The following is a 20892-nucleotide window of genomic DNA, read 5'->3' as shown; positions in this document are numbered from 1 at the left end:
CCAGAGCCCACCCAGCCCTCCCCTGGTGTACTGCAGGGCCTGTCCTTCCTGTGGGCAGGGGTGTGGCAGTGGGGCAAGCATGGGAGGGGGTGCGGGACAGGTGCTGGCCTGGGGCACCAGAGGCTAGGGTTGCCAAGTCCAATTCAAGAAATATCTGGGGACTTTGGGGGTGGAGCCAGGAGACTTTGGGGGTGGAGCCAGGAGACATTAGGGGTGGAGCCAGGAGCAAGGGTGTGACAAGCATAATTGAACTCCAAAGGGAGTTCTGGCCATCACATTTAAAGGGACAGCACACCTTTTCAATTCCTTCCTTCCATAGGAAATAATGAAGGATAGGGGCACCTTCTTTTGAGGCTCATGGAATTGGACTCCCTGGTCCAATCTTTTTGAAACTTGAGGGGTATTTTGGGGAGAGGCACTAGATGCTATATTGAAAATTTGGTGCCTCTACCCCAAAAAACAGCTCCCCCAGAGCCCCAGTTACCCACGGATCAATTCTCCATGATTTTCTATGGGAATAAATCTCCCTAGGGAATAACGGAGTTCCCAGCAGACATTTCCCTCCCCTCCCCCCTGCTTTCTGACGACCCTGAAGGGGGGGGAGGGCCTCCAAACCGGGGGATCCCCTGCCCCCACCTGGGGATTGGCAACCCTACTGGCCAGCAGGGAAGGCGAGGAGGGCCTCTCCCTCCGGCTACCAGCGCAGCTCCCCTCCCACCTTCCGCCAGCCTTCTGCATCGCCCCTGGCCTTACCCAGTCCTTGGCTCAGAAGGCCTGCACACAGCGGGAGTCCACCGTGCCACCGTAGACCAGCACCTGTGGAGCCTCCGCTGCAGCCATGCCGCCTCCGCCTCCTCCCGCCACAGCTCAGCGCCGCCACCGCCTCCTTCTCCTCCGAGGCCGGCCCAGCATGCCCCTTGCCACTCGTGCAGCCATAGACCCAGCAGAGGGGCCAGGCAGAGAAGCGAAGTGCGCCCCCCTTGCCCACGCAGGCTGCCTTCGCCCCTGCAGGGAGTGGAGGGGCAGGGCGCAAGTCCGGCCTGCTCTCACTCATCCAGCGTTGCTGCTCGGGGTCCTAGAAGGACCCAGATTCGAGGCTCGCCACACTCCTGGCCTGCTTCCAGCTTCCCCTTCTCTGATTTTACCTCAGGGGGGGAGCGGGCGACGCCGCTGCGCTGCCGCCTCTTCTCCGTAGCTGCTCCTCCGAGATGGGCTCAGGCTGAGCCCATCTCGGAGGAGCAGCTACGGAGAAGAGGCGGCAGCCACGCAGTAGCGTCACCCGCTCTGAGATGGGGCGGCTCGCCACGCTCCTTGGCGCCGTTTCCCCCCGCTTCCATTTTTTGGGGGAGCGGGGGAAGAGGCTGGAAATCCTGGGGTCCCCCCGCAGGACGGGAGGGTTGGGAAGCCTACCAGAGGCCCTAGTGCTGGGCCTGATCCCAGGAAGCAACATCAGCAGAAGGCCTTGGCCTCTATGCCCTGTTGTTGGACCTCCTGAAGAAGTGGTTGGCCAATGGCCACTGTATGAAACAGGATACTGGTCCAGATGATCTAGCAGACTTCTTATGTTCTTATGAGTGAGACTATTGGTCTATCCAGGTCAGTATCTTCAACTCTGACTGGTAGGAGTTTTGCAGGTTTTCAGGAAGTATACTTTCTCATGAGGACTTTTACCTCCTGCCTTTCAAAAATGTATTCTAATGCTATTACCTGAACAAAATTATGGAAAAAATGAGTATATATTAAGAGTACGTCATGTTGTTTGTATTTGGCATTGAGACATTTTGTACTACTTTACCTGCTTCTGTGGGTTTATTTGCCACCTCTTCAGCATCAGGCTTGGTAACCACCATGGATGTCAGGGGAGTAACAAAGCTGAACTTCAAGGACAGTTCCAAAGCTTGACTTTTCAGGTTTTTCTGCTGCTCTCCCTCAGCTGAAACACTAAAGTAGAGAAGAGACAAATCAACACTGTTTCTTTCTACAGTGGTTCAGTGAAACAAAATGTGCACTTGAATATTATTTTATTGGTATAACATGATAACAATGTGTAATAGATATTTCCTTTTTTTCCCAAGTATCTAGCCCCATGTATTGCAGAGATGTCATACAAGAAATGCTAGAGATTTACTTTTAAAATAATTAATGTGAAAATTCAGATATTGTTATACATCTTTATATAACTTTATATTAATATAACAATATTCACTTGTCAATAAAAAAAACAAAATTAAAAAACTGGTAGCAAGGAAAGTAAATTACCACTTTAGGGAACATGGCTGCTGTGCAGATGAGATGGGATGGAATAATCTGAATATTTTCTTCTCATGGCAAGCCAAGCTTTGCTGTGGTCCTTCCCAAAACATTGTAGCAAAGCATGTCTGGGAAAATTCAGGGGATGGCCAGGAAAAATGCATGAGGTGCATGAATGCACCAAATTGCTATGGGGAAGCATGGGGGGGGGCAATAGCATTTCACCTGGGGCAAATAACTTGCGTGGAAAAGGCCTAGATTAGCTGTGGAACATGTTTCTTTACATTCAGTGGAAAAGTACATATATTACTCATTTGTGTGTCTCTGCAGAAAATCCTCCATGTGAAGCAATCCTCGACAATTTCTAGAAAATTGGCTACAGAACCCAGAGACAGTCTCTGAGAGACTGCATGTGGACCTGGACATGGAAGGCATGTGATGCATCAACCTTGCTGAACCTTCACAAGTCTGGGTCTGGATGGGGGACCTCTGGGGAATCCTCTGTGTGTCACCTGGAGTTCCATGATGTGAGAATGATAAATAAAACCTACTTTGAACCATCCTTGAGGTTATCTTCTAAGAGACAAGCAAAGGAAGCTGCTGATATCGTGAAACTCATTATTATTATAAATCTTGATCACCATAGGAGCATAAATAAAAGGGGAGAGATTAACTGAGATAATTGTTATGAGATTATTACATTTATTATTCATTGTTGCTTATGAAAGGACCAGACAGGTGGTATGAAAGACTTCTGCTTGAGACTCTGGAGAGTTGTTGTGTTGCTGTGTGATTAAAGGTTTGGAACACTTTCCCAATGAAGAAAGGTTAAAACGCTTGGGGCTCTTTAGCATGGAGAAACGTCAACTGCGGGGTGACATGATAGAGGTTTACAAGATTATTCATGGGATGGAGAAAGTAGAGAAAGAAGTACTTTTCTCCCTTTCTCACAATACAAGAACTCATGGGCATTTAATGAAATTGCTGAGCAGTCACGTTAAAAGGGATAAAAGGAAGTACTTCTTCACCCAAAGGGTGATTAACATGTGGAATTCACTGCCACAGGAGGTGGTGGCAGCCACAAGCATAGCCAGCTTTAAGAGGGGATTGGATAAAAATATGGAGCAGAGGTCCATCAGTGGCTATTAGCCACATTGTGTGTGTGTGTGTGTGTATTTTGGCCACTGTGTGATACAAAGTGTTGGACTGGATGGGCCATTGGCCTGATCCAACATGGCTTCTCTTATGTTCTTATGTGTAGACAAGCCTGCCCTTGATGAGCCCAGAGCCAGATTCAGTGTAAGGCAGCTTCATGTGAGCTATGTAATCTATGCAATCTCTTCAAAAATTATTTTGATGATCACTTTGTTTTAAATCTTTATTTGAATAGCAACACTTTCTAACTTGCCTTGGAAAAAAAGTTTTTGAACCAGACCATAGAAGGTCAGCATGACACTAGCTCTTCTCATCTGCTGCACAACACATTATACAGCCCTGCACTAGTGTTACAGGAATGAAGCAACTATGATTGATGTCACTTCTGAACACATGGGGAGTGATGTCAGGGGGCTGGGATGCTGCTGATGTCCCTCCCACTGTTTCCTGCCATCTCCTCCCCGCTGGCATTGACTTGTGGTAGAGAAACAACCCCTGGTGGCAGGGGACCTTCCCATCCCACAGTGGGGGAATGACAAGTCTGATTGTCTGTTGCTGTAGTGTGCTCTTACTGTGTAATTTGTGCATCATCTTAATGTGTCATTTTAATGCATATGTTTTGTTTCAGATGTATTTTCAATTGTGTTTCAGATTTCTGCATTCCAAATCCTAAGGCATTGTTCTTGGATGTCCCATCCTGTTGATTGTATTGATTTATTCTGTGTAATCAAACCCTGAGTTTCAGAGGGAAAGGCAGACTAGAAACAACTGCATGAAATAAAATAAATTAAAACAGCAGATCTTCTACATTTTGAAAGCTAGGACATCAGACAGAAGACTTAATATTCCACATGCAAGGAACTTGGCATGGGGATTCTTGAAACCATATAGAGTGGAATCAAACTGGGAATTTGTCAAGGCAGCCTCTCAGCTTTAAAAAAGCCACATCAGAAAGAGACGCACTGCTGACAATCACATCGCTGACACAGGCATGGGCTGTGCATGTACTTAGAGGAGAATTCACACTGCTCCTGTATGTGCGTTGGCATATGCATGATGTGCCTCAGGCCTTCAGATGGCCAGAAACACGCTGGGGAGCTGTGGCAAGGAGTTTCCTGCTGGGAAATTCCTGGTAGCAATTTAGTCTGTTCCCAGCCCATCCTACGATGAGGTAAGATGGGAGGGCTGCAGGTGTAGATGTACACATGAGATTGTGCACACTAAATTCATGGGTGATTGTACCCTAAGAAAGAATACTGTTACATCAGAGGATTGTACTATGTGCTTACGGCATGTTTGGGATCACCTGTAAGTCTTTCTTTATTATACTGAACAAAGTTTTTAATGTGTTTTATGATTTAGCAAATTCTTCAATGTATTAGCTTACGATTTTTCTAGCAGTTGCTGAATAGTTAAGTAGGCCCATAATCTCTCGATGAAGTTTCCAAAAATGTATTTCTGATTCTGAAATATTTCTTCTCTTTCTTTAACATTTACTTGCTCTTTAACAGTCAAGTTGTTCATTTGCTGAGAAGAGGAAAAAGTTTCCGTTATTTGAAATGTGAATACAAGGAGTGTATATTTTTTCATGTATTTTATACACAAACAAATCTTATAGAAAATGACACTGTCAAATGACTTGCCATATGCCATACTCATTTATTCTAAGCATCTGCCACACAAGCTGAATTTCTTGTGTGGAAAATGTTTAGAATGTCAGTAGACCGTGCTTCAAAGCATATTGCTGTTTGTGTTCTTCATGTAAATAATTGCTGAAAAAAATGAAAAAGAACACAGAAGTTAATTAATTTTAAGGGGAGAAATTGTTCTCCAGCATTTCAGACCACAACTGCTCCCCAGCTGATTTTTCAGCAAACAACTCATTGTAATAGTTTCCCTTTAAACAGAATCTTCTATCTATTAGAACAATTGGTTTTCAAAATCTTCTATAACGCCTCATGCGTTTGAAGAAGACTGGCTGCAATCACTAAATAATGCACTTTCAATCTACTTTCAATGCACTTTCCAACCGGATTTCGCCAGTTCACACATAATGCACTGAAAGTGGATTGAAAGTTTAGTGTGTGTGATGTCAGCCACTTTGTAACAAAGTTTACATGCTAGTGGAGTGTCATTAGCAGACAAGATTTTATTAGTACATATTTATATATTTTCTTCAAAACTCCTAAGAATTTAAAGAAATCTTCAAAGGGGAAGTACAATTATGTGTTATTTTAAAAGCTTAATCCAAATCAGATGAGATGATAGTTGTTATTCAACAACTGGCAGCACTTCAAGCAAAAGAAGCCATAATTCTTAAATACTTACTGTTTTAGCTTTAATTTCTACAAGGAAAACATCAAGTTCATTGCCAGTCTTCCCAGCTACTACAATCTCGGAGCCATTAAAGAACAATTTGAAGTTATTCTGAGTGATTTCCTGCACTGTGTTGTCAAGATAGTCCATTTCAATCTCCTTCAGGATGGGAGTAGCTACTTCATGATAAAAGTTCTTCAATCAGAGAGAAGAGGTTACAATTGCATTACATATAATGTACCAGTCATGCTAAACAACTATAGGTAGACCTCAATATGTCCCAATGGGTTTACCCTGAAACATGAATTGCTACACATATGGCTGTACCTGGAGCTGGAGGACCGCATCTGCATCCTCATATATACGGCGAGCAATTCCTCCGTTGTCTAATGCCATCTTCTCCAGGAATGTGTAGCTGACATCAAAGCCAAAGCCAAGACAGTAGAGGAAGTACTTCTCATTATTAGCCTGCTTTATGTTTTTTTGAATGTCATGGACAGCTGTAACACCTATCAAACAGAAGAGGCAAATATGCTCATGTTATTCAGTATATTAACTACTGGAGTTAATTTGCTGAATTTTTGAATGAATAAGAAGATCACAGAGAATACAAATATTAATCAGAGTTGAAAAATGAAGTGTGTTACATTTTGATTTTGTTTGTCAGTCAGCTTTTTTCACTGAGACTCAAAGTGTAGAACACAGTGTAAGTCAATATGATCAACAGAATGATACATCCAATAATGCAATGCAATAAGGTTTAGATTGCTAAAATCTGGAATTAGGCAGAAATCTGAAACAGAGCCGAAACAAAGCGTAAACATTTAAACATGACAAATTAATCAATGAAGAAATTACACAGGAAAAGCAGACTTACAGCAACAGACAGTATTTACAGTAGACATTAGTATAGTCCACCGTCCCTATCCGTTTTCCAAATAACCTTTCTGAACCATTCAAAGGGTTAGTCATAACACAGTTCCAGGGGTGAGTCTGAAACCAAAACTTTCCAAATCAGAGATTTACAGCTTTTAAAATCTGACATTTCCAGGGCTGGTGACAGGGCTTTTGGTGCCCTAGGCAAGCCCCCCCCCCACCTGCACCCTTCCTCCCCCCCTCCCATGGGCAGAGTCAGGCAGGGCAACAAGGGTGAATGCAGTGGTGGCGTGGCAAGGCTCTTGCCCTGGCTTTGAGTGCCTTCGAACCAGGGCAGGAGCCTTGCCGCGCTGCCCCCCCTCAGCCATCCTGGGTTTGTGCTTCAGCACATTTATACAGTGCAAAGTTTAGAAGATTGCAAGCTTTGCTTAGGACTGCACTGATAGCTGCTCAGACATAAAATTGAGGGACCTAGCAGTACAGGAAGTAGCAGCAAATGAAAACCAAAGGATGAATAAAATATATGGGACATCTTGGGAGGAAAAAATCTTATTGAAGATCAAGAGTCATTCCCTACCTCATAATCATCTCTCATTTTCATATACATCCCTTTTGGGTTTTCCTGCTTTTTTAAATGCCCTCTTTCTCCTATGTATGGTGACCGAATGTGTAGAAGACTTTTTAAAATGGTTTTAAATTAGGAGGAAATTTTTTTATTGGAAGTCTGAAATGACATGAACTGTGCACAGGGAGAGGGGGAGGCTAGGGAACGAAAAACACACATTTGATATGTTCTTTAAAACTGTACTGACTGACATCACTATATAATAAAAATCATAATGAGTATAAATAACCCCCCTCCACCCACCCACACTGTGTTGCCTTGCTGTTACTAACTTACCACTAGTGGGTTGACCATCTGTCAGCAAAATTATCATTGAAATGCTTTTTTCTGGTAGTAACTCAGACGTTATGGCCTCATCCAGTACTTGTATTGCGATCAGGAGAGCACCATTGATATCTGTTGCTGTAACAGGAAGGAAAATGTGATGATAAATTTGGTATCACAGACCGCAGGACTGGTTTTGTTCCTCTGGGATCTTTCAAGTGAGGAAGCTTCAAATACATGGGGCAAAGTGGACATATACATGGGAGAAGCTGTCAGGTTTTGTCAGCAGGGAGTGTATTCCAGCAATATGCAGAAGCAAAACAAAAAACATGTAAACTGGGGTGGATTCCCCATGGAAGTTTACTCCATTTCAGCAGCTCCAGCCATATGCATTGCTTTTCTTTCTTTGGTTTACACATGATGTCATCCTACATTTCTACACAAATTGTAGAAAGCCTGTTTTCTGCTAAAAACTCTACTTTTATCACACCTGAGGAAAAAGAAGATCCTTCCCAGCATGGCATTATTGGGATGATGTGTTTGTTCCCCTTCCCCCAAGCAGTGGGAGGCCCATTAGATGAGGGATCAGCTAGGGAGTTGTCTTCTGATCTCATGCTGGGGAAATGGTCTTCTGCAGCAAGCTAACTTTTTTTGGAGGACCAGAATCAGGAGCTGACTCCCAGCTGATCACTGGGGTAAAACCCAGAACTTGGGTTTTTCTGATCTCGCAATCTAGAAACTTTGCTGCATTCCAGACTTTCTGAGATGCAGCAAATTTAGCAGAGTGTTAACAGTGGTGGTGATCAAAAGCCCAGATGATCTCCCTTTCCTTCTCCCCAGCCACACTGTCAGCTTGAGCTGTCAAGACAAGGAGGAGATTTCACTGCTTCTTTTCTCCACATCCCAAGCTATTGGCTTTGGCTGCAAAGAAAATAATATAAACTAACTTTTTGCTTTTGAATGGGGAGATAAAAAACACTGCTTCTGTACCCACCCACCCCTGCCCTGCTTAGAAAGAAGGAATAGACACAATGTTTTTGTTCTGTTCTTTTTGCATTGGGTGACTAGAAGGTCATTGCTACTTGCTTCTGAACTCCAACTTCAGTGTTTGGCTATTTTTCTGGGGTGGATGGATGGTAGATTAGAATGCAGCTCAGAGCTGGACACCCAAATACCAGTCTGTCAGCTTCTTCTCAACAGGCACCTGCAAACTTGTTCAACAGTTGTTTAAGTTGCTTGATGCAGAACAGTCTGATCATGAATGTTGCGGAACAGGAAATATCAACGGCTGAACAGGTTTGCTGTGAAATGTGAAGCATCCATAAGTTTTACCTCCTTGAGCTTCAATGGTCCCAACATATTGTTTAGCCAGCTCCACATTCTCTTCTGTAGCTGTCAACAAAGATGGCTTCCATGAAACAACATTACTATTGAAGATTATTAAATTAAAGTGGTCTTCAGGATTCAGGTCTTCCAAAATTTTTTGTAGGGCCTCTTTGGTCTGCAGAAGAAAAAAATATTACATAACATCCAAGCATATATACAGAAGCAGCAGCCAAAGCCTGCAACATTCATTCCTAATATATAAAATTAGGAGCCAGTTTGGTGAGCTGGTTAAGAGCAGTGGACTCTAATCTGGAGAACTTGGTTTGATTCCCCACTCTTCCACATGCAGCTGCTGGGTGACCTTTGGTCAGTCACAGCTCTTTCAGAGCTGTTCTCTCAAGAACAGTTCTCAAAGAGCTCTCTCAGCCCCACCTACCTCCCAGGGTGTCTGTTGTGGGGAGAGAAAGGGAAAGGAGATTGTAAATCACTCTGAGACTGAGTGAAGGGCAGGGTATATATCCAATCTCCTCCTCCTCTTCAAATCATAGAGTTGGAAGGGACCTCCAGGGTCATCTAGTCCAACCCCCTGCACAATGCAGGAAATTCTCAAGTAATTCCCTCCTACACACACACCCAGTGACCCCTGCTCCAAGCTCAGAAGTTTGTAAAACAAAAACAAAAACCCCTCTCTAGAATCCCTGGCAAAACTGGGATATATCCAAGAATCCAAACAATTCTTCATATATAGAGTAGATCCCACAATCCATTAGTGGAAGAAGCAAAGATTTTTGTCATTTTCCCTTCCTGCCAGCAGTCATGGAATGCTGATGGCATAAACTTTTGTGTGCATGCACACTGGAATGCAATTAACAAACTTTAAAACAACTAATGGGTATCTGAAGAAGTGTGCACACACACAAAAAAACTTATACCTTAAATACAACTTTGTTGGTCCTAAAGGTGCCACTGAACTTGAATTTTGTTCTGTCTTTTGTGACGGCCATAAAAATGACTAATTATGTTAACTTCTATCCTACAATAAACACCCTCACACTCCATCAAATGACTAATGGAATAAAGATGTGGAATTGGAAACATGAAGTTTTCTGCTCATGCAAATTTAACAAAAGAGGTAGTGTAGCAATTCAGACAGTGTACTGGTATAACTATTGAAATGGTCCCACACACACACACACACACTACCAGGGTTATGACAGTGGAGAACACAGCCACTTTGAGCCAGAGGGAAGGCAGGATATAAAAGATTTAATTAATTAATTAATGGAATCTGAGCGCTTCATACCCCCCTCCCCAGAAAAAACCCAAGGAAGTGGGCTAGGCAGGAGGAGAAATAATTTATATTTTTTGCCTCTTGCTTATAACATCTGACAAACTTTTAATTAATAATGACCTTAAAAAGATATTGTTCTCTGTGGATTCCAGAAAATTGTCTATTTTGAGGGAAATTACCTGCTGAATTTTCTTGCCAAACATAGATCCACTTCTATCTATGACAAAAACAATGTTTTTGGGAAACACGGGTATTTCACTGGGTGCAAAATAATGCACAAAATATCCATTAACAATCTGAAACAAAAAAAAAAGACTTTTGTTATATATGGCCTACATGTACATATTTCAACGCAACGGTGGATAAAGTAAAAATAATCTAGGATATATAATTCAGGGTACAATCTTCAAGCCTGTTGATAAACTGCTATGCTGACATAGTTTAGAGGTATGAGCACATGAAGCTGCCTTATATTGAACAAGACCATTGATCTATCAAGGTCAGTATTGTCTATTCAGACAGGCATTGGTTGAGATCTTTCAGATCACCTGCTACTTGGTCCTTTCCACTGGACATACTGGGGAATGAAGGTTGAACTTTCTCCATGCAAAGCAGATGCTCTGCCACTGAGTTACAGCCCCTCACTCCCCCCCCCCACCAGTGTAATTTGGTTTTAATGCTGGTATCTCAGGAGTGGTATATGTGACCAGAGTGACCCTATAAGTGTGTGCGTAAAGTGCAGTCAAGTCTCAGCCAATTTACAGTGACTCTTTAGGGTTTCCAAAGCAAGCGATGAAGCAGAGATGGATTGCCATTGCATTCCTCTGCAAAGTATTCCCTGGTGGTCTTTCATAAAAGCACCAACCCTGCTTAGCTTTTGAGATTGGAGAAGATCAGGCTATTCTGCACTATTCCGCATCCCAAGCAACCCTACCAGTAGTACGTGGGATGAAACTGGTGGTGCTGAGGGCATGCCAGGGGAATAGAGCACTTACTCAGTAGTCTAAATCTTCCTCAGCCTGCATTCCACCCAGTGAAGAACTAGGAAAACTGAACCGTCAATTTAAAAAAAAAAAAAAAAAACCTCTAAGAGAAAATTATGCAGTTACTGTATACCATTTTCCAAGCAAACAAAAGACCATTTTCACTAGCTGGTTAGACCTTTCAGTATACTGAGTTTATGGAATATGTGTGTGTGTGGGTATACACACACACATACAGATTTTATTGCAATACAATTACATTCCAAAAACCAGATACATAGTAAAATTTTGAGCAGGCAAAATGAGATCTATTACTGTCTCAAATATAAAAATTCTATGACTTCCAGAGAGTCATTTTAAAGGGGAGTGGTTCCCAAGTGTCAAATATTTTAATATATACCCAGTGGCTTCAAAAACGTTACTGAAAAACCAACAAATAAATTACTTGCTAAACTGTTACATCAACCAGTAGTAAAGGCTGTAATAATCCATAGAAATTCCCAGAAGTTTAATTTCTATAGAGATATTGAATACTCAATTAACAGTAGCCTAACCTTTCTATGCACAGTTATAGTTATATTGTATTGCCTAAACAGTAAAAATAGTAAGTTGTAAAAACTAATTCTACTTCTAAAATTATGATATAGTACTGCATCAATTGCGAAATTGGCAATGTTAATGTAATACCTATAGTGCAGCTGAAATTCTCAATAAAATATCACAGTCCTCTTTCACAGATCACATAGAGAAGAGAGAGAGCTATTAAAAAACCCCAAACAATTGTAACTAATAGTAGTAGTAGTAGTAATATCAAATTATAACTTCTAAACTTTTCCAGTGACCATTATTTCCTTATCAGTATAGTACCCTTCCACAACCTTACTAAATCCGGCAAATCAGTATACTTTGGGAGCTAAAGTGTAATTAAACAGCCTTCAAAAATCTGTCCTCCACCACTGAAGATAGCACTGAATCTATCAGTGGATTTCTATTCTTCGGGATTTCATTATGAATTTCCATATGAGCAACACTCCGTGGCCAAGGCTGATTCGATACAGGGGCATATCCACACAATAGGGGAACAATGTTAAAGTTATGAAAAACTCTGTCCAGAAAAATCCCCCATTGATTGAATCTTCTCTTTTTTCTCATCAATATAGCAGGGATCCTAGAGGATTTAAATGTCAACAGCATTTTTTGTATCTGGGAGGGGCTATTAAGAGCCTCAATAGTGATAATGAAATTGATCGATGAAATTGCTGAGCAGACAGGTTAAAACGGATAAAAGGAAGTACTTCTTCACCCAAAGGGTGATTAACATGTGGAATTCACTGCCACAGGAGGTGGTGGTGGCCACAAGCATGGCCACCTTCAGGAGGGGTTTAGATAAAAATATGGAGCAGAGGTCCATCAATGGCTATTAGCCACAGTGTGTGTGTGTGTGTGTATATATATATATATATAATGTTTTTGCCACTGTGTGACACAGAGTGTTGGACTGGATGGGCCATTGGCCTGATTTAACATGGCTTCTCTTATGTTCTTATGTTCTTAATGTCTATATAGTTTAATCTACTCCCCAGTAGGTTGCCAAGATGTTTGATGGCATCATCCTTTGTTTTCCACCAAATTTTCCTGCCTCCAAATGGGCAAATTGTTAAACATATCTTATTCTTTTGAAGTACCAAAGATTGTTTTATGGGTCTATCGACCCAGTGAGACTGCATTTGTCCTTTAACTTCATTAGCTCCCTTTATAGGTGAGCTTTGTCTCTCATGATAATATGCAGCAGCTGGGATTTTCCTGTCTTTAATTAACAGTTCAATTTTTGAAGAGAGTTTGTTGATGTTATTTTGTATTTCAGAAATTCTTTCCAAAGTCAAAGTCACTGTTTTCGCTGTATGGTCTGCATACTTATTAACTGTTATGTCTGACTCTCTAGCCTTTTCTTCTCTAATGATTTGTGGTTCCAGTAGTTTTTCCCACTGTGTTTCAAAACAAACTGCATCAGGCGTTTCAGACTCAGACCCCAAATCCTCATGACATTCAGCCAGGAGAGCAAAATAATCTGCAACTGGCACGTTATAAATAACTGTGTTTTCTTTTTCAAAAAAGTCGCAAATTTTTGTCTATTTGTCTGTTTATATCCCATCCTCTTTCTGTCACCTCTCCTTCATCCTCTCTTTCACTCCTCCTTTTAAGTGCTCCCGTCCTTGGTACCATAAATCATTCTAGTTTTTCACTCTTGAGGGAGTGGATAACAGATAGCAGCTGTTTAGACAAGGTAGTAACTATCGACACCAAAGCATCAAGGCGACAACTTAAAAAGCTACTTGGCACTAACACAAACTCCTTGAGGTTTCCTTATCAGACTAAGAGCAAATTGATGAAGTTAAATGAAAGGATAAATAAAATAACAAGATAAAATATACAGTCTTACTGAGCGGTGATAAAGAAGCCGTCCGCCCCGACTACTCCCGGAACCGGAACTTCCACTGAAGATAGTCATTTCAGAGTCATTTACAGACCAAGGAGGTTTTAAAATTTTGAAAAAATTCTCTCAAGTCCCTTTTAAAGGTGTCAATATAAAACCCTGGAAGGTATTCTTTTCTGTAGATGTACAGGAGTCAGTATCTTTATTGTTAGGTCCTTGTTTTGCATATTAAGAAACTCCTGTGAGGACCTGTTGGCTGTCACTTGAGATGTTCTGCCACTAACCATTGATTCCCCCTCTGCTGCAACATATTTATAGGCAGTTGACAAAATTGGAGTTAACACCTGTGATGGAATAGAACTAGATATTGTCTGATGAGGGTCGTGGGAGTGCTGCAACCTATTGGTGTCAGGGAAGAGGGAAGGGAAATCATCACTGTAGACTTAAGTCTATTTGTTAGGCAGTTGTCTCCCAAGGATAAATAAATTAAGAGGTTCGGCTGTAGTGCAAAGGAGCTGTAGTGAGTTCTTCAGTTTCTCCAGTGTAGAAAAAATGTTAGTTTGTTCTTCCAAAGAAGATATTATAGGAGAATTTAAAGGATACAGCTGTTCTATTTTTCCTGGCACCTTAATCATACTTGAACTAATTTGTAATTTAGGCAATTGCCTTTTCTGCACTTAGCCAAAAGATGCCCATCAGTCTGGAACTGTTCATATTTTACCTGTATATCTCCTATAGACATGCTCCTTTTAACATCATAACGAATGATAAAATCTCCATCCAGCAGAGTTTCTTCCAGCTCAGGACTTTTTCTTTGTTGTGTTACTGTTGGTTTAAATATGATATGAGCCTGAAAATCAGACAGAGAAGCAAACGGCTCAGTTAAGCTTACAAAAAGAACCACAGCTTCTGTATCAATGTGGTTTTCTAGAATTTTGGTCCATGTTGTATACCTTGGTCTCTCCCTGCATCTTTGTGAGGGCATCACTTAGTTCATTGGTTAGAAAGGTGCTGTCAGTTTCCAGGAAACTTATGCCTTGGGGTTCAAAGATATGGGTGTCAATCTGAAGAGAAGAAAAGAAAACATGCAGAATATTATTCAGTTGTGACATAGAGCCAGAAGTTGGTTTCTGTTGGTGACAAGAGCATTTGCCAAGAACTGACCTGGAAGTGTTTGACAAGCTGTTTGGGCTTAACCTTTATCAGCAGTTCATACTTTCCTAGCTTCCGTTTTAGTAACTCCTCATAGATCAGCTCAAAGGTAACTTTCCCAGCTGCTGCAACATTGACCGAAACATGAAACTGCTCTAGTTTCCTTCCAGTTGATCTGAAAATAGGACAAATATCATATAGGCCTTTTGGTGAAAATTGAATATCCCCAAATGGAGAAAATTAAGTGAGCAGGTTCTCTGGGCTTTTCCAGTCTCAGGGCTGAGCCCACAACTCTTTTCTTCCATAACAAAAACTTCTGATTTTCAACTCCTAATTTTAGGCAACTTCCAGTCACTTCAAATTCTTGAAGTGGCAGCCTCCTGTATTAATTACATCTACCTTGCTCTGTACCCACCCCTCCCACCCACCTGCAAAGTAGCCATCAGTTGGAATTGGGATGACTATATATTTGACATCTGATAGCTGGAATGTTTTATTAATGTTTTAGTTGGTTTTATCTTGTTTGTTTTATGGATGCTGTACATCACACAGAGCCTTGTTGTGGCAGGAATTCGGCCCCCACCCAGCCGAGCAGCTGATCGGACGCTAAGGCTGGGGGCCATCCATTGCCTCCCCGGAAGGATGGGAGGCAGTGGACTCTTCCTCGCCAGGCGGGATCGAGGTCAGCCTTATAAGGCTGGACCCGCCCCCGGTGGTGCAGTTTTGAAGCCACATTTGGTGGAGCCAATCAGCGCACAGTGGCTGAGTGCTCTGGTGGCTTTTGGCATGGCGCAGGGGCTTTTGGCGGCTGGGAAGTTTTCTCTCCCAACCCTTGCGGGCAACGTCTTCTGCGGCGCGGAGCACGCAGCGGTTAGCGGCTGGGAGCCTCGGCGTCAGGTGAAGTGGGCGTCATCAAGTGGACGGCTCATCGCACCGTGGAGCTGGCAGCGGCTTTCAGGGACGAGGACGGCCGGCTGAAGAGGAGCACCGGGGCAGCTAAAGGGGACTTGAAGGGTCCCCCCCCTGCCTTTCTGTTAGAGGGGGCCGGTCAGCGTGTTGTGGCCGGCCTCCAGAGGGGGGGGCTGTTTTGCGTGTCAGGGGCAAAGGCCTATTCAGGGGTCGGTTGAGGCTTGCTGAGTCACGTTTGGGCCAGCTTTGCTATTGGTAGCTAGGCCTTGGGGAGTCCTGGGTTGACCCGTAGGTCGTTTGGAGTCCTCCGAGGGTGTCTTTAAAAGAGCATGGGGCCTAAAAAAGGGAAACAGCCAGCCAAAAGGCCTCTTAAGAGGCCGGCTCCTGCCCAACCCCTGGCTGATGAGGGGGATGAGGTGGTGACACGATAGGCCATCCTGGATCACCTGGCCATTTTGGAGGAGGCAAGAGGGTTGGCAGGCCCGTCACTAAGATTTGCTGGGCTTAAGGGTTCTGGTAGGGCCGCCACCATTTCGTTTCAGAGAGAGGTGCTCACACGGCTTTCTGCCTTACAGGGTGCCGAGGAAGGCGTGAATAGCCCGAGTGATGGATGAGGAACAGCCGTTGGATGAGGAACAGCGGGAGGAGCCTGAAGCGGTTGTGGTGGTGCCTACCAATGTGGAAGATAAGACACCAGCTCGGCAACAAGGGGTGGTGTGGCCATGGGGTCCCTGGTGCCCAAGTGTTGCCTCAGGTTCGGGGCCGGCAGTTCACTTCTGGTGTGATAACATGGCGGTTGTCCATGTGGTCAACAACCTTACCTCCAGGTCCAAGCCGGTTATGAGGCTGGTGCGGGCGTTTACTTTGCATTGCCTTAAGTTAAACGTTCTGTTTTTGGCAAAGCATGTTCCATGCATTTGTAATGGAGTGACGGATGCCCTGTCTCGCCAACAGATGGTGCAATTTTGTCTGCTAGCTCCAGTGGCCGACCCGTTACCCACTCGCATCCCCGTGGAATTGTGGCAGATTGGAGGGATGAAGTTAGCCAGGCAATCCACCTCGCCATAGCACCTAGAACAAAAAGGTCGTATGACTGGGCGGCTAGTCAGGTTACTGCTTTTCGGGAAGGGGCGGGGCTACCTATGACATGGCCGGCACCATTCGAGCATCTGCTGCAGTTTTGTGTTTGGCAGAAAGAGAGAGGTCTCTTGGTGAAATCCATCAAGGGACAGCTGGCCACCTTGTCCTTTCTAAGTAAGGCCCGGGGGTATCAGGAGGTGACTAAGGATTTTCGTATTCTAAAGATGTTAGAGGGATGGTCTCCGGAGGCAGGGCAATGGGTTAATCATAGGCAGCCGATTTCCCCAACCATCCTACAAGGCTTGTATGCCACTTGGGCTTTGGTTTGTGCCTCAGCCTTCGAGGAGGCGCTCTTTCATGCAGCTACCTTGACAGCTTTTTTCGGGGCCTTGTGGGTGTCCGAGTTGGTGGTGCTCTCCCATAAGGATATTTCTGTTAGGGCTCTCCAGGTTGGAGATATTAAATTTGTTGATGGTCAGGTGGTGCTATGTGTCCGACAGTCTAAGACGGATCAGATGCAGCGGGGTTGCACCATCATTTTGGGACCTTGCTCGGAGAGGGATCTGTGTTCGGTTGCTGCCCTCGCGCATTATGTGGACTTGCAAGGGTCAGCGGATGGCCCTTTGTTTTGCCATCATGATAGCACCCCATTGACCAAATATCAATTTTGTATGGTTACTAGCCAGGCTTTGGCTAAGTTAGGTCTTCAGGGTGTCAAATTTGGCACCCATTCTTTCAGGATCGGAGCCGCGTCCACAGCTGCAGCTTTGGGTTACGGGGGCAAGGCCATTCGTCGTGTGGGACGATGGAGATCTGGGGCTTATCGGGCCTACATTCAGCCTTTGGGGCCATAAGGAGGTCTTCTGGTGGCAACCTTGCCTTCGGCGCTGTTCAGTGTTCTGTTTTGTTAAAAAAACAAAAGAGAGAGAGAATTCTAATGGTTTTTCTGTTTTAGGTGCTGTGGCTGGCGCTGAAAGGAGGAGGATCCTCATATGTGGCCACAGTATTGTTTTCTGGGCTTGACATCAGGCTTGACGAATGGCAGTCGGCACACAGTTGGGCCTGAGTGAGCGGGCCGTGATTGAGTGGCAGGGCCGCCGGGGCATGAGGTGGTCAGGGTGACCCTATAAGTGTGTGGGTAAAGTGCCTGTCTCGTTATTCTGACTGGGGAGGCAATTGGCTGATCTTGTTAATAATAATAAGAAATCATGACTTTTTCTTCACATTCTCCCATTCATCTTATAAGCTGCTTTAAAAAAAAAGTTCTTCTTTTTCTTCTTTTTCGAAGAAGTTGGTTAAAACAAAACAAAACATATGCATAAGAAAGTTTAGTCCAGTCCTGCACTTTGAAGTTTTTGGCTTCTCTTTTGGTATAGTTGTGTAATCCACTTGGTTTCATATGTGTTTTACTCTAGAATCACTTCTGCATCTTAAAACTATAGAGCAGGTATGTCCAACAGGTAGATCGCGATCTACCAGTAGATTGCGGAGGGGTCAGAGGTAGATCACTAGCCCCACTTGATCTCATGGTTTGCTGGACAGGCGTTTGGGGTTTTTTGATGATTATTTGGTGTGGTGGTATTTGATTATTGGTGCCAGTATGATGATTTCTTATTTTTATAGTCAAGAAAGATTTTTAATTTGCCACTTGTTGCATAAGTAGGCTTACTAGTCCCCAGCTCCCAGCAGGTGTTCTCCTGCTTTTCCAGGCTCCTTCCTGCTCCCAGTCAGCTGGCCGGCAGGGGTAAGCCCCGCCCCCACAGCCACCGTGTGCCTTTCCACCTCCAGAGTCCTCTGCTTGGAAAGGCTTCCTCTTGTGTCTGTGTCTTTAAGGTTGAATTGATGGTGTGTCTGTGTCTTTAAGGGTGAATGGGGGCGGGGATGGAGTAGGCAGAAGAACATGGTTGCTCCCAGTGGCTGTGGTTGCACAATCTTTTCAGAGGTCCTTTGCATAGGAAAGGTAAACTTGAACCTTTGGTTGCTCTGTGTTACTTTGAAGAAGTTGGAAGTTTAGCAACTTGTGAGTAGAAATGCCAATCCCCCGCTTCTGAGTCATCAGAAATTGGGGGGGGGGGGAGAATGTCTGTTGGGCACTTCATTATTCCCATAGGGTATAATGGAGAATTGATCTGGGGGTTACTGGGGCTCTGGAGGGGCTGTTTTTTGAGATAGAGGCACCAAACTTTCAGCAAAGCATTTGATGACTCTCCTCGAAATGCTCTCCAAGTTTCAAAAGGATTGGACCAGGGGGTCCAATTCTATGAGCACCGAAAGAAGGTGCCTCTATCCATTATTTCTAATGTAGGGAAGGCATTTAAAAGGTGTGTGGTTCCTTTAAATGTGATGGACAGAACTCCCTTTGGAGTTCAATTGTGCTTGTCACAACTTTGCTTATGGCTCCACCCCCAATGTCTCCTGGCTCCATCCGCAAAGTCCACAGATATTTCTTGAATTGGACTTGGCAACCCTATGCATAAGAAAGTTTAGTCCAGTCCTGCACTTTGAAGTTTTTGGCTTCTCTTTTTGGTATAGTTGTGTAATCCACTTGGTTTCATATGTGTTTTACTCTAGAATCACTTCTGCATCTTAAAACTTCTGCATCTTAAAACTATAGAGCAGGTATGTCCAACAGGTAGATCGCGATCTACCAGTAGATTGCAGAGGGGTCAGAGGTAGATCACTAGCCCCACCTGATCTCATGGTTTGCTGGACAGGCGTTTGGGGTTTTTTGATGATTGTTTGGTGTGGTGGTATTTGATTATTGGTGCCAGTATGATGATTTCTTATTTGTACTTTTAGAACTGCATGTGTGGTTTTGGCATCATCCAGAGGTTTCAGTTCCTGTTGATCTTTAATACTTTGGGACAGTGACAGTTTTGGACCAGATTCAGTCAGTGTCAACTTAGCACTCCAGTCACCCCAGTATAACAAAGATGAATGTTCCAAAGAAAAGCAAAACGTACCACTTTCATGATGAATGGGAAATGGACTACTTCTTCATCATAGTGAAAGACAAGTGTTGTTGTGTACTTTGTGATGCCGCTGTATCCTTCCTTGCCCAAAAAAGGTAATCTGTAGCGTCGTTATAAGGCTCTGCATAGCAATACGTTTGATGCTGATATTCCACCCAAAAGTGAAATTCATAAACTGAAGCTCAAAGAACTTAAATCTTAATTTGCTGCACAGCAAAAGTTATTGGCAAAGCCAAGGTCACATTTGGTCACTGCAACCATGGCATCCAGTGTTCCCACTAAGCTGAGTTAGTGTGAGCTAGCTCACAATTTTTTTAGCCTCCAGCTCACACATTTTTGTCTTAGCTCAGGAAAAATGGCCCTACAGCAAAGTAACTTATGTAGTAGCTCACAACCTTAATGCCAATAGCTCACAAAGAAGAACATAAGAACATAAGAGAAGCCATGTTGGATCAGGCCAACGGCCCATCCAGTCCAACACTTTGTGTCACACAGTGGCAAAAAATTTTATATATACACACACACTGTGGCTAATAGCCACTGATGGACCTGTACTCCATATTTTTATCTAAACCCCTCTTGAAGGTGGCTATACTTGTGGCCGCTACCACCTCCTGTGGCAGTGAATTCCACATGTTAATCACCCTTTGGGTGAAAAAGTACTTCCTTTTTTCCATTTTAACCTGTCTGCTCAGCAATTTCATCGAATGCCCACGAGTTCTTGTATTGTGAGAAAGGGAGAAAAGTACTTCTTTCTCTACTTTCTCCGTCCCATGCATTATCTTGTAAACCTCTATCATGTCACCCCGCAGTCGACGTTTCTCCAAGCTAAAGAGCCCCAAGCGTTTTTGCTCACAAGACCTCACAGCTTAGAGGGAACATTGATGGCATCCGTCAAGGTCAGCAACCTGGTCGCAAAGAAATACAAACCTTTCAATGAAGGAGAATTTGTAAAAGATTGTTTTCTTGCAGCAGCAGACAATCTTTCTGAAGGATTTAAGATTAAGAAAGAGATCATAACTGCTGTTCAAGATGTACAATTGTCAAGAAACATCGTTGTGTGGCAAGTAGAAAAGATGTGTGGAGACACAACTGAACAATTGTTGGAGAATGTTTCAGTTTGTGTTGCTTTCTCACTCCAACTGGATGAATCTACAGACATAAGAGACATAGCCCAGTTACTAGTCTTTATCCGGATGGTTTTTGAAGACTTCAGTGTTAAAGAAGAACTACTTGGAATGATTTCTTTAAAAGGGAGA

General features: G+C 43.5%; 1 protein-coding gene across 1 annotated transcript in view; it reads right to left on the bottom strand.

Moving 5' to 3' along the window:
* The window catches only part of ITIH4 (inter-alpha-trypsin inhibitor heavy chain 4), a 75929-nt gene that overhangs the window by 45784 nt on the left and 9253 nt on the right, over window positions 1–20892 (bottom strand). The window contains exons 4-13 of the mRNA XM_060238814.1: window positions 14685–14847; window positions 14474–14584; window positions 14242–14370; window positions 10283–10399; window positions 8819–8987; window positions 7499–7624; window positions 6049–6230; window positions 5734–5916; window positions 4793–4932; window positions 1743–1941 (exon numbers count right to left, since the gene is read on the bottom strand). Coding sequence (XP_060094797.1) covers window positions 1743–1941; window positions 4793–4932; window positions 5734–5916; window positions 6049–6230; window positions 7499–7624; window positions 8819–8987; window positions 10283–10399; window positions 14242–14370; window positions 14474–14584; window positions 14685–14847 — 1519 coding nt within the window. The remainder of the gene's footprint in view (window positions 1–1742; window positions 1942–4792; window positions 4933–5733; window positions 5917–6048; window positions 6231–7498; window positions 7625–8818; window positions 8988–10282; window positions 10400–14241; window positions 14371–14473; window positions 14585–14684; window positions 14848–20892) is intronic.

This window comes from Heteronotia binoei, chromosome 5, assembly GCF_032191835.1.
Source record: "Heteronotia binoei isolate CCM8104 ecotype False Entrance Well chromosome 5, APGP_CSIRO_Hbin_v1, whole genome shotgun sequence".
NCBI lineage: Eukaryota > Metazoa > Chordata > Lepidosauria > Squamata > Gekkonidae > Heteronotia > Heteronotia binoei.
This window is presented reverse-complemented; position numbering and strand designations above follow the sequence as displayed.